The sequence below is a fragment of the Notothenia rossii genome (assembly GCF_949606895.1).
Source record: "Notothenia rossii genome assembly, chromosome: 2".
NCBI classification, from domain to species: domain Eukaryota; kingdom Metazoa; phylum Chordata; class Actinopteri; order Perciformes; family Nototheniidae; genus Notothenia; species Notothenia rossii.
Genome location: NC_136904.1, coordinates 84,933,388 through 84,947,132, shown reverse-complemented (window position 1 = coordinate 84,947,132; position 13,745 = coordinate 84,933,388). Strand labels below are relative to the sequence as shown.

General features: G+C 41.4%; 1 protein-coding gene across 3 annotated transcripts in view; it reads left to right on the top strand.

Moving 5' to 3' along the window:
- The window catches only part of tbc1d4 (TBC1 domain family, member 4), a 28,120-nt gene extending 15,608 nt beyond the window's left edge, over positions 1–12,512 (top strand). For 2 of the 3 annotated variants that reach the window (XM_079664589.1, XM_079664588.1), the window contains 12 exons: positions 174–382; positions 796–948; positions 2,997–3,154; positions 3,640–3,834; positions 5,523–5,684; positions 5,792–5,950; positions 6,612–6,712; positions 6,833–6,976; positions 8,192–8,351; positions 8,540–8,709; positions 9,024–9,200; positions 9,871–12,512. In XM_079664589.1, the coding sequence (XP_079520715.1) occupies positions 174–382; positions 796–948; positions 2,997–3,154; positions 3,640–3,834; positions 5,523–5,684; positions 5,792–5,950; positions 6,612–6,712; positions 6,833–6,976; positions 8,192–8,351; positions 8,540–8,709; positions 9,024–9,200; positions 9,871–10,101 (2,019 nt within the window). In that variant the 3' untranslated portion in view covers positions 10,102–12,512. The remainder of the gene's footprint in view (positions 1–173; positions 383–795; positions 949–2,996; positions 3,155–3,639; positions 3,835–5,522; positions 5,685–5,791; positions 5,951–6,611; positions 6,713–6,832; positions 6,977–8,191; positions 8,352–8,539; positions 8,710–9,023; positions 9,201–9,870) is intronic. The other variant, XM_079664590.1, reaches the window with a different exon arrangement.
- The last annotated feature ends 1,233 nt before the right edge of the window (positions 12,513–13,745 follow it).

Genomic DNA, 13,745 nt, shown 5'->3' with positions numbered 1-13,745 from the left:
ATTGACCTATGTACTGAAGCTCTAATGAGTATTTAGAGGAAACAGTCAGATATGTCAGAAAATCCAACCATGATAAAACAGCCAGATGTGAAATGTCATAAATGTACATTACTATGCAAGTTTTTTTACTCATGCACTGACATCTTTCTCTGTGTTACCTTCTTCCTCCTCAGCAAGATGAGGAATCTCCCGGTCATTCCCCTCCAGGTTCCCCTCCTGCTTTCCCTGAAGACGACCCGGATGCTGGTCAGTTCCGTCCACGTGCCCACACCTTCAGCCATCTACCTGTGAAGAAACGCATCTCCTTCGAGGGCCAGCTGAGCAGCCAGAGACAGGCTCCACTGCGCAGACAGCAGTCTGTTAACCCAGAGCTGCTGCAGAGGTAACGTACTCTGCAACCATCAGGCACTGCACTCTAAAGGAATGATCAATGCAGAATATAGATGTCTTATGCTCAGTGAATTGAACTGAACTCTGTAGGAGTTTGTGCTTTCTTTAAACATATGGCTGACTTTGCTTTAAAAGGCAGAACCTTTCGCTTCTCTATAATCAGTTTAACACTAACCAAATATGTATTCAACCTTGATGTTCACACAGACAATGTTATCATTTTGCAGCGCTTTGATCAGTCCTATATCTTTCCACCTCCTGCTCCACTATCCTTGAACAATGGCATCACCAGTTTCCTGTCAATGTTTTGATTGCTCACGTGTTCCTCAGTGTTTTTCTGTGCTTTTGTTTGGTTGTGTTTTTGAATTTTTTTATTTGTGGGCATTCCATGTTTTGCTCGCCTAGTCCCGGGGCGGTCTCGAGAACACGCAGCGTTTCGGAGAGCGAGTCCACCTTCAGCCTCCCCTCCTCCTTCTCCGCCCCCACTTTCCTGAAAAGCATTTACCAGGGCTCCCTGGGCTCCCTCAGCTCCCTGGCAGACAGTGGGAGTCTAAAGAGGTGAGAGGGGGTGCACAGACGACCCCCCTAATGAGGCCCAAACCACTTGCCCGGGGTGGGGATGAGACGGGTGGGGGGTGCAAACCGCTCTTTGCTTGGATGGCAGTAGCCATATACGTGTTGGCTGTCCAAACCTTTTAACACCCAGCTTTTTTGTCCCTGTATCTTTTATACTTTTTCCTGTCTACCCGCAGCAAACGTTTTATTAATAAGGAATACTTTCCAGCTGTTTCCATTTTTCCATCACAGCTGGTCCAATCCTCTTCCTATTGCTCTCAGAAGTTGAAGGGGATGCTGATACACCCTTCTCTTTTGCATCTGCATGTGATTGATGCTTTTGCACGGCAAAACTGTATTTAACCTGGGTTTTTTGCCTATATTAACCGCACTTCACCTTTCCTGACCAATGTGATGCCTCAAGGCATCATGCCTACTTATTTCATTGATGTATTTATTTTTAAAAGTTGCTTTTAATGTTAAGCTGCACTAATTTATCATCTAATGTCTAAGAAAGTGGGACATACCGCTGTGCGCCTGAGTGTCTCCTTTCAGCACACTCTGTTAGGTGTGTGGATGGCAGAAAGTAAAGGTTAACATTTCCATTATGAATGAGACTCAGCGGAGCAGACGGTGTAAAATGGCCTTTCCACGCAATGTTTTTCTCGTCTGACAGCAGGCCAATCCTCTGAGCACATTTGCACAAGGATCATGTTGCCTCTGATGATAAATAATAGCAGGTTTAAAAGTCAACTTATTGAAAAGCCACCACCTGCTGTGCATATAAATCTGAATATGCCAATATTATTCACAGCTAGGTCCGCACTATCTGTTGCACTGTGAGATAAGATGCTGTCTTTTTGTGACTTCTTTATGACATTACAGGCAGAAAAACAAAACAAGAGGTAATATGTGAACATCTTTAAAAGAGGTTATTTGCAGAACAACTTTTAGAGTGGAGTCATGGTCTCATGTTGACATTACAGCGCTCAATAGAGGTCACTTCCTGTTTTTCATATCCACATGATAAGACTGGCACTTGCTGGTATGCTGACAAGCTTACAGTAACTATCAAGAGATCTTCAACAACTTTGTTAAAAAGCTTAATTCTCTACTGGAGGAAAACTGTTATATTAACTAGTCATTAATTAAATGTCATCAGTAATTTCACTGGTGCTCATAAACTGCAATGCAGAATGCACTGATATAAAATGATCATAATAATAACAATAAGACGGCTATCTGCTAGAGAAAACAAAAGATGATGAAAATGATTTAGCAAACTTTATATTTCAGATATTAAATGAATATGTCATCTAATCTAATTGAATGCAGCCTAAGTATTTAAATAAATCAACCTAGCCTGCAAGTGAACGTAGACACTATCATTGCTTTTTGCTGCTATTTTACAAATGATGTTGTAAAAAAAAAAAGTAAATGTGGAAGCAAAATAGGCTGTTCTCCATTTCACCTTCCTCCCATGCTCATATTTGTATTTCTATATGACCATGCACTTTATTTTGGTTGCCAAGATGGGGCCTGCAAAGTCACCTGCAAAGTTTGAAGCACATGGTTGTATTGTTGGTGTGAATTCCATGCCCTAGATATTATGATTAAACTTTAAATCTAGTATTAAACAGGGAACATGACATTAGTCAGTTCCCCATGCTTCTCAGTAATCATCTTTTCTTCTTCACTAACAAAAGCAACTTCTCTTCCAGGAAATGAAAAAACAAGCATCACTCTAGCTCAGCTGTGGCTGTTTGTGTGGCTGCTGTTTTTTGTCATTCTGCATAACAACCTTTTGCCTTTGTACATTGGTATCGAGTCAGTGTCTGATACATGTTGTTTAAGGTTCACACTGACCATTTGTCATCATTTCAGTGAGTTTGTTTATGGGAAGGTTGTATGAGCCAAGAGGTGTGTGTGTGTTTGTGGACTCAAGGATGTGTGTGTGCCTGCATTGGTAAAAGTTGCTGAAAGAGTGTTCGTGCAAGATGATACGTGAGTCATTTATCGGGTGTCTGTGACGCTGCTGTCTTCTCTCGTAGCAATGGGGAAGGAAGGAAGAGGACCCTGTCTGCCTGCAGCAATGACTCAGTGAGCGGAGCCTTCCCTCCGACCCCACGCAGGGTCTCCTGGAGACAGAAGATCTTCCTGAGGGTCGCATCGCCCATGAACAAGCTGCCCGCATCGATGCAGCACCCAGGTCTGGTAACACAGTCCCTCGTGCTCACAGTCACACAATGATTACTCTCTGAATAATCCACAAGTGCATAGACAATGAGGACAAGGCAGGGAGGACATTTGATTCTTGTGGAAAAGTGCTATTTTGAAGTTTCTGACTTCAAATTGCATGCATATACGGGGAAAGCAGTAAGTGTTCCAAAGAAAAAAAAGAATTTTCCCACTCCATCCTTGTCAGATAAACACTAAGGAGCTTGTGGAAATTAACCTTCCTACCTGTTTTATGCCTAGTTGTCTTGCCTTAAACATTATTATTTGTTAAATAGAGCTAATAGATTATTTGCAGATGTGGGGCATAATAATATCTTCACAATAAAGCGCTACAAACCTGAATAGTACACAGATATAATCATTAGATGTATTGTTCATATACATATATAGTCATTTTCTTTCTTTCTTTCTTGTTTATTGTACTTTCTGTTGAAGTTTTTGGATGTTGTGTTTCAGAGCTGTTGCCTCTCTCTCCTTCTGGTTTTGACTTGAGTCTGGATCCTTTGGGGCGTCTGCTGCCAGGGGCCAGGGACCCCATTACCGGGGAGAAGCGTAAGAAGACGGGGGCCGACTACCGGGCCCTCTGGAAGACCGCCATCCATCAGCAGATCTTGCTGCTGCGCATGGAGAAGGAGAACCAGAGGCTAGAGGGTGAGTACATTTACCAATGTGCACATCAAGTACGATAATCGCCCTGGAACAAACCCTTCCTCTGGTCACATGCATGACGAATGTTCAGAACACGATGTCTGTAGAGATACTGCTGCCATATCATTCAGCACCTCATGATGATTTGTGTATTTGTTTCTTTGCAGACACTGGTGGTATTTATAATGTATCATGGGGCTGATCTAGCCCCATCTAAATTGCTTACACTGAGTCCTATTGTTAAGGTTGCTCAGATATTTATTGGAGAATTTTTCAACTCAAAACGCGAGGGGTTAAAATGGAGGGTGTTGTAAAGATTTTAAAGCCCCCTGAGGCAGGTTATGATGCTGGGTTATACAAATAAAATTGGCTCTACTTGACTTCTGTATTCAAAACAGTGGTCATCACGTCCCTTTTTACCAACCTATCATGAAATTGTGAAACCCTCATCACACTCTTTTAAACAGAAAGACTTGTTCCTAAGTGCTATGAGTGTGGACAGGGATAGGCTAACCCTTACGCTGTCCTTTCTGTTTATTTTGAGAAGTGAAATGTTCTGGCGCACAGCTATCTTCATAGCAAAATGTTTTGGTGTTGCACACACACGCACACGCACACGCACGCGCACGCACGCACGCACGCACACACACACACACACACACACACAACTCAGATATGCAGATATGCTTAACTACTAAAACTCTCAGTAGGTTAGAGTTCATGCATGAGCAAAACATCTTCAAGAGTTACGGCATTTGGACATAGCATTTGATAATACCGCCCTCTGCTGGCCGAGGTTATTTAGGGTGTATGCCAAAGTTTATTTGAGCACTCCCTTGTTTCCCCACCTTATACAAACACTGTAAACAGGGAGTTAACAATCACGAGCAGGACTGAAGAGAGTGAAGAAGAGGAAGTACAGGCCATTTTGGATGTATCAAAAATGCATATTTACATTCAATTAAAGAGAACCCATCTTTGATGTTTTTTTAAACTCATTTAAAGTTCAAACTATGGATATCAGAACAGCATTAGCGTCTCTATGAGAAAAGGAGGAGATAGATATTTGTAGTCAGTACAAGTATACAAATTATTATATTATATAAAATTATACCAACACATCTCTTTCCCTTTGTTTGTTACTATGACACCAATGCTGGTCTGAGGACCTAACTGTGAATAACCGTTTTCAATAGAAGGTAAGAGATACAAAGCAGCCATTGGGATCACGCTGATAGATGTTTTGCATGATTTCAGGTGTTGGTTATTGTATTCATTCAACTCAGAATCTTTTGTTTGCATGATCAGGGACGATCATTCTCATACGGTGTTTCTGTTTCTTTTGTCCGCTGTACCTCAACACACTACCTTGATGTAGTCTCTCCAGCATAATAAACTGGGTCTTTGGTGTTAATGTTGGTATTGTGGCTCGTGTGTCTATGTGGTAGGCTTTCAATGGTTACTGGTGACAAAAGGTGTTAATGGCCCTATATCCATACTTCCTCTCAAATCGGACATATTTTAATCTGAAATATCTTGTTGTACAAAAGCAAAAAATAAGGCTTTATCTACCACCCTGCTTTTGCTGGCATTTGGTCTCGATTTTCGGATGCGAGAAGAGAATCTTGATTGACAAAAATGATGTTGAATTTGTTCTTTTGTCTCTTTCTATCATGGTGATTGTGCTGCAGCAAGCCGGGATGAATTGCACATTCGCAAGATGAAGCTGAACTACCAGGAAGTGGGCCAGTGCTCCAAAGAAGCGCAGGCATTGTGGGAGAGAAAACTGACAGCCCCGGGCAGAACAACAGTCCCACAAGACAAGGAGGAGCTCAATCGTGCACTCTGCCAAGGTGAGGGATGCATGTATGTTTTTGTGTGTAAGACTGGGAGTATGCGGTCATGAAGACATGCTCATGTGTGTATCTGGTAAAATACAGCACCATTTTCTCTTCCGCAGGTGTTCCCAAGAGCAGGCGAGGGGAGGTGTGGTTGCTCCTTTCCCATCAGCACCGGCTGCGTCACAGGCTGCCTCAGCGTCAGCAGGCTCTGGACATCCCATACCAGGACCTGCTGAAGCAGCTCACTGCACAGCAGCACTCTATTCTTGTGGATCTAGGTGTGCACAAATATTAAAAAGAGCTGCCAAAAGTCACAGAGAGCCAAAAAGATGTCATGGATTTGCCTGGTTTATATATATTGCATGGGGAAATTATTTATACATTAAGGCAGTGGTTCCCTACCTGGGAAGGCATTGCAAGTGGGCCGCCAAATAATTTGCAAAACATTATGATTTGTGTGGAAACTTTTTAATTATTAAAAAAAATCAAATTTTCAAATTCAAATTTTATTTGAACCTCCTTCCCTTTCTCTTTCTCGATCCTCCCTAGCAATGGTCATTACAGTCTTTGACAGCGGTCTGTACTACTGGATTTACAACGTGTCACATGTTCTGAATTGACCATCAGAACTTTATTTAGCCTCCGTATTGTTCATGGTTGAAAATGGGCCACGAGCATTGTTAAGATTCTTAAGTGGGCCCTGAGTTGAAAAAGGCTGCATTAAGGCATTTCTGGAGAGCTTCTTGCTTCTCTATAATTACACGCTATTAGTATTATTTTGAGTAGTTGATGTTGTGGTAGTATTAGATCGGTTGTTGTTTTTTCAGAATTTAAAAAGAATGCAAAATTATCCCTATGCTTCTGTTATGTTGAAAGCTTAAAAAAACAATGAAAATGTAATAATTCAGATGTAAATGTTATCTATTGCTCCCTGTTTAGGCCGGACCTTCCCCAACCACCAGTACTTCTCGGCGCAGCTCGGCGCAGGCCAGCTTTCCCTCTACAACCTCCTGAAAGCCTATTCTCTGCTGGATACAGAGGTACATACTGTTATCCTGTGTCTTTTTCCCACAGTACAGTACACACTGTAATGCCACAGCGGGCTGAAGGTCATGACATTGGTGGTAAATATTGTGTTCTCTATTTACTGTGCCACACAGGTTGGCTACTGCCAGGGTATCAGCTTTGTGGCTGGAGTGCTGCTGCTTCACATGAGCGAGGAACAGGCCTTCGACATGCTGAAGTACCTCATGTATGACCTGGGCATCAGGCAGCAGTTCAGACCGGACATGGTCTCTCTGCAGGTCAGTACAGGAACGGGTGGAACATGTCATTGGAATATAAGGAACTTCTTACCATGTGGTAGCAGTATTAACATCAGAATAGTTTATATTTCTTTCCTGTAAGATCAGTTCGGGATCAGCTTTAGACATAATTACCTGTTGTGCCAACATTCAATTTCCAAAAGTGTCAAATTAGAGCCGAGTTACTACTTTTACTAGGCGTTTAAATTAGGTGGTGTTCAATTGAACATTTGGTAAACTAAACTAGCTGAACAAAAAAGCGGCTATCAAAAATAATTTTGCATTTTTGGTGTTTCCACTGGTAATATAGAAAAATACCCCCCACACCTTCCAACAAAAGATAACAAGAAGTTTTCCCCTCAAATTTTTAGTCAAGCTTTGATTTAAGTATTATAATTTGGAAATTAAAAGAGCTTTAATTCTACACAAACTGGCTATAAATATACATTCCATAATATATGTACAGTAAGTTTCTAATCTATTGGAAAATGTGTGTAAGTAACAAGCACACTAGACTTTAACGTTCATGTTCGAGCTGTCCTTACCTGCAGTAAAAGGCCTTGTGTGGGTTTTGAGTAAACACCAGCAAACAGTAGTAAAGTGTCTCCACCTCTTACTCAGACCACACCTGCATGCCTGTTAGCTTCTGTTAAACATCAGCTGACTTCAGGAGAGCATCAGCAGGCGTGGTAATGTTTAATCTACATCAGTTAACTTTGTAGCCAAGCAGCCGTCTGCGTTCTCCCTACGCAGCAGTTTTCTTCTTTTAAGACTAATCCAATGGTTGTAAAGCAAAGAGGAACCCGTTTTCTCTGTGCAGCTGCTCAGCTCGAGGAGGTAAAAAGGTATTACTTGTCTTCTTTCTAACGGTCAGGATATTGTAAGACTGATAACGGTGTAATTTTAGCTTGAGCTAACTTCTGCTTCTCTTTTCTGGCTGCTGTGCTTTTCACTGTAGCACTTGTCAGTTGATACATTGTTGAAGAGTTTGTACTGTACAGCTCTTTTAAGGCTTGGCCTTCATACATGTCTGAACAAGTGTGTAAGACGACACTCATAAATGTTCACTTGCTTGCTGATTTTTCTCAGATTTATTTGTGGTACTCAGGAGATCCAGATAAACCAGTTTGTTCTGCACAGAGTGTTTTCCCTGTCTGTTTATAATGTGTTAAATGTGTCTGTTTATACCTGTGTGCACTGTCTGTGTTATCCCAGGTTCAGATGTACCAGCTCTCCAGACTGTTGCACGACTACCATCGCGAGTTGTACAATCACTTTGAAGAGCACGAGATCTGCCCCAGCCTCTACGCAGCACCGTGGTTCCTCACTCTCTTCGCCTCACAGTTCCCCCTCAACTTTGTGTCCCGCGTCTTTGGTATTTTTTTTGAATAATGGCCCCTGTGTTTGCTCACAAGCAAAGGCTTATCAGCTCAATGCATCATTTTAAATGTTAAAGAGGATGACCTTTAAACAGCCACTTAATGCAGCTTAAAGGTGTTAAAAAAAAAAAGTGTGTTAAACATCTGGTGTTTTTTTAATGCTGTGTTTGTTTTGTATTTTCAGATTTTGTATTTGTCCAAGGGACCGGGGTGATCTTTAAGGTGGCCCTCTGTCTGCTGGGCAGCCATGAGGGGGAGATAGTGGAGTGTGATAGCTTTGAGAGCATTGTGGACTATCTGAAAACTACACTTCCTGCTCTCACTCAGACACAAATGGAGCAGACCATGGCAAAGGTACAGTGTGTGATGTTGAAATAGCCTGAAATACAGTTCCAAGTTTCCAGACAATTGGCTCAATGACGCAATTTAGTACTTTGGCATTCGTGGCCACTTTACCCACGTTTACCTGCATTGTAGTGGTAAGGCAACAGGTTTTTTAATGCTGAAATCCTCACAGTGTAAGACACATTCTTAGATACATCTGGATAAGAAACCAAATCAAAAATACCTACCTTAAAAAGTGGCTTTTGAAACAAAACACATGTCATATTTTCTTTGTTGCCATTTTTAACCTTATTGACGAACACATTTGACTGGTTGTCTGCTAGGTAATGGAGATAGACATCTCCAAGCAGCTACATGCATACGAGGTGGAGTACCATGTCCTGCAGGATGAGATGTTGGAGTCCGGCCCGCTGCCTGATGACTCTGACCGGCTCGACAAACTAGAGAAGACGAATGTGCAGTTGAAGAAACAGAACATGGAGCTGCTGGAAAAACTTCAGGTAAGCAAGCGAATAGCCACACTGCTTCATTATTCCCTCTCATCTTGACCAGTGGGAATACAATTGGGACATATATCAAATGCTTGGTTAAAATGTGTAAGGATTTTCATTATTGTTATGCTTAATCATTGATGGAACTCACTGTCATACATGTTTAAAGATCCACCTTGATAGTGCCCCAGATTACCAATAGATGGCACTAAAACACAAGTTAAACTCAATGAAAATGATAGCAAGACAAAGAGACTCAACACTATGTTCTCCAAATGCTCTTAACATTTTGACAAGTAGTTTGTGAATCTGTGAAGCCGGACTGGTAAAGTCCAGCCGGAAGGTCCTCATATTAATGAGGGTCAAAGGGATTGTACGGCTCTCATATCTGATGTGACAGAGGAAAAGGTGCAGACTCTTATACTTATGGTTTAAGAGAACTGTTAGTTAAACACAAATAAGTGTATACCAGAAAGTTTGGAGTCTATATGAATTAACTTCATATTTCATTGCACTTTAGTTGATATATTTTTTTCTACGGTCCTGGTTTCAAAGTCAAACTAGTGCTGACTCTTCAGGAGTTCTCAGAGTGCGTAGCTGCTTCACTTTTTGTTAACCCTCTGCCCAAATGTCTGTGTTTGTGGTGTGCCTTGTATTTACTGATGTCTCCGTCCTCCAGGCTGCACGGCAGAAGATTCAGACACTGGAGACGAGCGTTGAGAACTTCCTTTCTCGAGAGAGCAAAATGAAGCACATGATTCGCTCTCTGGAGCAGGAGAGGGCATCTCACCAGAAGACCATTGAACGCATGCGCTCATGCCTTCCCCCTGACGCCCTGACAGATGTGGAGATGACCCAGATCAAAACAGGACCCAATGGGAAAGCCAAAACTGCAGCCAAGAAACCCTGATGGCAACCAGGGGGCTGCTGCTGTGGGCAGATGCACAGGCAGAGACTGAAGTGAACAAATGTAGTGGAAATTTAGTGCAAGGCTGCTGAGCTTCACAGCTATTGTTGAACTGCTGTAAGTGTAGCAGGCTTTTGTAAATGTGTGTCTGGACGTGCAGTATGGGAAATATCTTCATGGTATTTGTCAGCATATAATGGAGCAGTGGGAGGATGGTTTCATTTATACTAGCAGACAGACTTTTCCATCAAAGCGTCTCTCATCTGTTTCACTGCCGGTTTGAAGGTGACATCAACATGCACACCACCCTTTTCTTATTCAGATCTTTTTGGCAATCACCGGGGAATTCATTAGATTGACGTGAGAAATCTTTTTTAGCACTGCCTTGATGTATTTACTGTCAACCTCAGTAGCACCACAGAAGTTGCCTGGAGACAAACAATGTTTTGGACCTCAGGTTTAACTTTTAGCCATTAGCGGTGTGTATCATGGAGTTGATGTCCTGTTGTTTCTGATCTTGTGTCTGTGATGGAAAGTCTGCCAGTTATCACAGTGCTTTGTCATTTCCTTGTATTCTCTCAAATGTGTGAATGTAATTTCCCTCCAAAGATACTTTTGATAACATTCTGTTTCTTACAACAGAGAGTGCACATCTGCAAAATTAGGCTTTACATTTCAGACATACTGTATTTGGTATGTTTCTCAGCATGCACCACTGCCGTGAGAGATCTTTAGTTCTTCTTGCTGCTTTGAAGGAGGAAGTGTTTCTTCCAAAGCTCAGGCAGGATGTGAGGTTGTCTGCCTTCTCAGTTTCCTGTGTGACTGACCGCGGTGTCGCCTAGTTTTAGAAACACGTTCAGACACTGATGCAGAGTTCATGCTCCCAGGAGGCACAGAAAAACAGACTACGGTGGAGGAGTGCTCTCGATGTACATCACAAGCTTCTCTTCTAAATGTCTGTGTGAAATGTTGTGCTCAGGCTGAAGTTTGACTAAACTAGCAACACTCCTCCGTAGTTCTTGGAGCTGGGTCTAAAAGCAGCTATTGTTGCTTGGCTCAAGATTTCATGACAACACATATCTGCAGTTGCATTGCTGTTGTTCACATGCCCAGTTTTATGTTTGCAGTGAAACTGAAATGTTTATGTCAGTAGAGGGGCCACAAAGGAAATAAGAAGAACTTCATTTTGAGTGTGGACAAGTCTCTTCTGATACTTGGCATTATAAACGGTATATGTACACACACTTACATATACACACACACACTGTGCATGCAGTGAGCTGTCTGACTGTATGGGCAGACAGTTCAAATGAGCACAAAGAGTGTCCTTGGCTCCCTCCTCGGTTTTATTTTATCCCACCTCCACGTCTGACTCACCATTGCCATTTCTGATTGAAAGCAAAACAGTCCTGGGCTCGGCTTCGCTTTCATAAAACACCTTTACATTGAAACCAAGGTGATGTTTATCAAGTGAAAAGCACTTGCTAACAGTATCTTCCAGTCCTTGGTTGTTTTGGGGAAACATTTGTGTCTGTTTCATCATAAAGTGTTTACTTTCAAACTGAAGTCCAAGCAGACTTGTTCTTTGGCATACAATGCAATATGTGTATGTGAAGCAATCCTGTGTGTTTGCATACACTCAGAGCACTTGTCTACTTGCGCTAATTGACAGGAGCAACAGTTATTCACAAAGAGTTTGTGGATAAATCCGTCCAGACACTCTTTGTCATGGTGTCTTGTGGTAATTGAGGTGAAGTTGTAAAGGTTTACACCAAATATCTCATATAATAAATCACCTCTGAAAAGCAGGGGGTCTCTCAACAGTTCAGAAAGTAAAACATCTCTTTTTGAAATCTGTCAAAGGGTATGGATGCTGTCTGACAGCTTTATGGTGTTCCTTCCTCTTTTTGCCTGTATTCTACTCATCTTCAGTAATTGTGCATAACACAAGTTGACTGTTGAACCAAAGAAGTGGTTGCTTTTCAAAAATGTATGAATGCAAAATGAATGACTTTATCCAAAATGCTGTGATGTATCGTATATGTTTATGTGTTGTCACCACATCTTTTCAGCTTTCTTTAAGTTTGTACTAGGACTAAAGCTTGAAAAAATACCAAACTATGGCAGTAAAAACTTGACCCTGGAAAAAAAAGAGACCATTGGCAGATTTGTTTACACATCATTTTCATTGTATTCCTTTGTGCCAAAAGTAGATAATGGCCTTTACTCTCCATTAATCGGAGATAAGAGACCATTATTTTATAGCAGGTGCTCAGACTCCTGACTACTACATAGGTCCTTGTATCACTGTGTTTTCAATCAAAGTCATTTAATAATGCTTTTCTGTCAACATGAGGGCTACACCAAAACAAAAGACACTGTCATGATTTCTTCAATAAACACCTTGCCTTGTTTTTTTGTCTACTCATGTCTGAATGTCTTTCTGGCCCGGCGAGCTTTCATGTTCCTTTGCTGCTAGGTAGCACTTCAAGTGTTGGATGTAGCCTCAAGCACGAATGGTAACCTTGTGTAGACGTATTATTGCGTAAAAGGCCAAGGTAGGCTTAGACAGTTATAGAGAGTCTATTTAAAGGACTTTCTAGAGTTGTACTTTTGTTAACGCCTTGGGCAAAGAGAACTAAGGTCTCCAGTGTGGAGAGAAATCCTGTGAAATGGTACCCTTTACAGAGTCTTCAAAAACATTCAACCACTTGTGCAGTTCTGAATTAGCCATACAGTAGTGAATGAAAAAATATCATGCTTGACACCCAATAAAAAGAAAGGGTAAAATTAAGTGTAGTTTCATTTGATTAAATAAAGATAGCTCTTTAATGAAACCAGTTTGATGTAGGTCAGTGATTCTCAACCAGGGGTACTTGACTTGACATGTATAGTGATTTCAAGTGTGTGACATTGAGTAAGCGAGGGAGTTGGCAAGTCTCAACGGTAAGCGGAATAGATAGTAACCTAAATGGATAAATCATTAGATGAAAGTATTTGATAAACTGTTAAAATAGTGAGCTAATATTCATGAATTAATTATTGAAATATAAAAAATTGACTTGATTGAAAAAATAAAAAAGGTTTACAGTAAAACATTTCAAAAAGTCATGTAGGCAATGGTAATATTAAAAGATAAACAGTTGAAATGGTAAGCTAACTTGCTAATGGATAAACAGTTCAAAAAGCTAGCTTGTGGTTGCAAAAACATGGCTACTGGATAAACGTGAAAGAAACTAACAGTACTACGTTGAAAACAGTTGAAATAGATGGCTAACATTAAAAGTAATGGATAACAAAAAAGTAATAAGTAATTGTTAAAATGGCTAGCTTCACCAATAGGTTCAATCCGAAAAAAGAAACATTGGGGAGCCACAGATGCCTTTTAAGCCCTTTGTTCAATCTGTTGTCCATGAATATGAACCACAGAAGGAGCCTAGCAAGAGCTCCATCAGCCGAGGAGGGGCTTTGAAAGATAGCAGCCATAAGACCAGTCATTGTTTTCCTAGGAGGGTCTTACCCAGAAAGGTCTGTTGAGTGTTGCTCTGATCAGCCTCTGCCAAGCCTGGAGCTTGTCACACATACAGTAAGACACACAAATGACTGCCAACCAGGAGCCTATCGCACACCAAACAAAGGGGGCAACA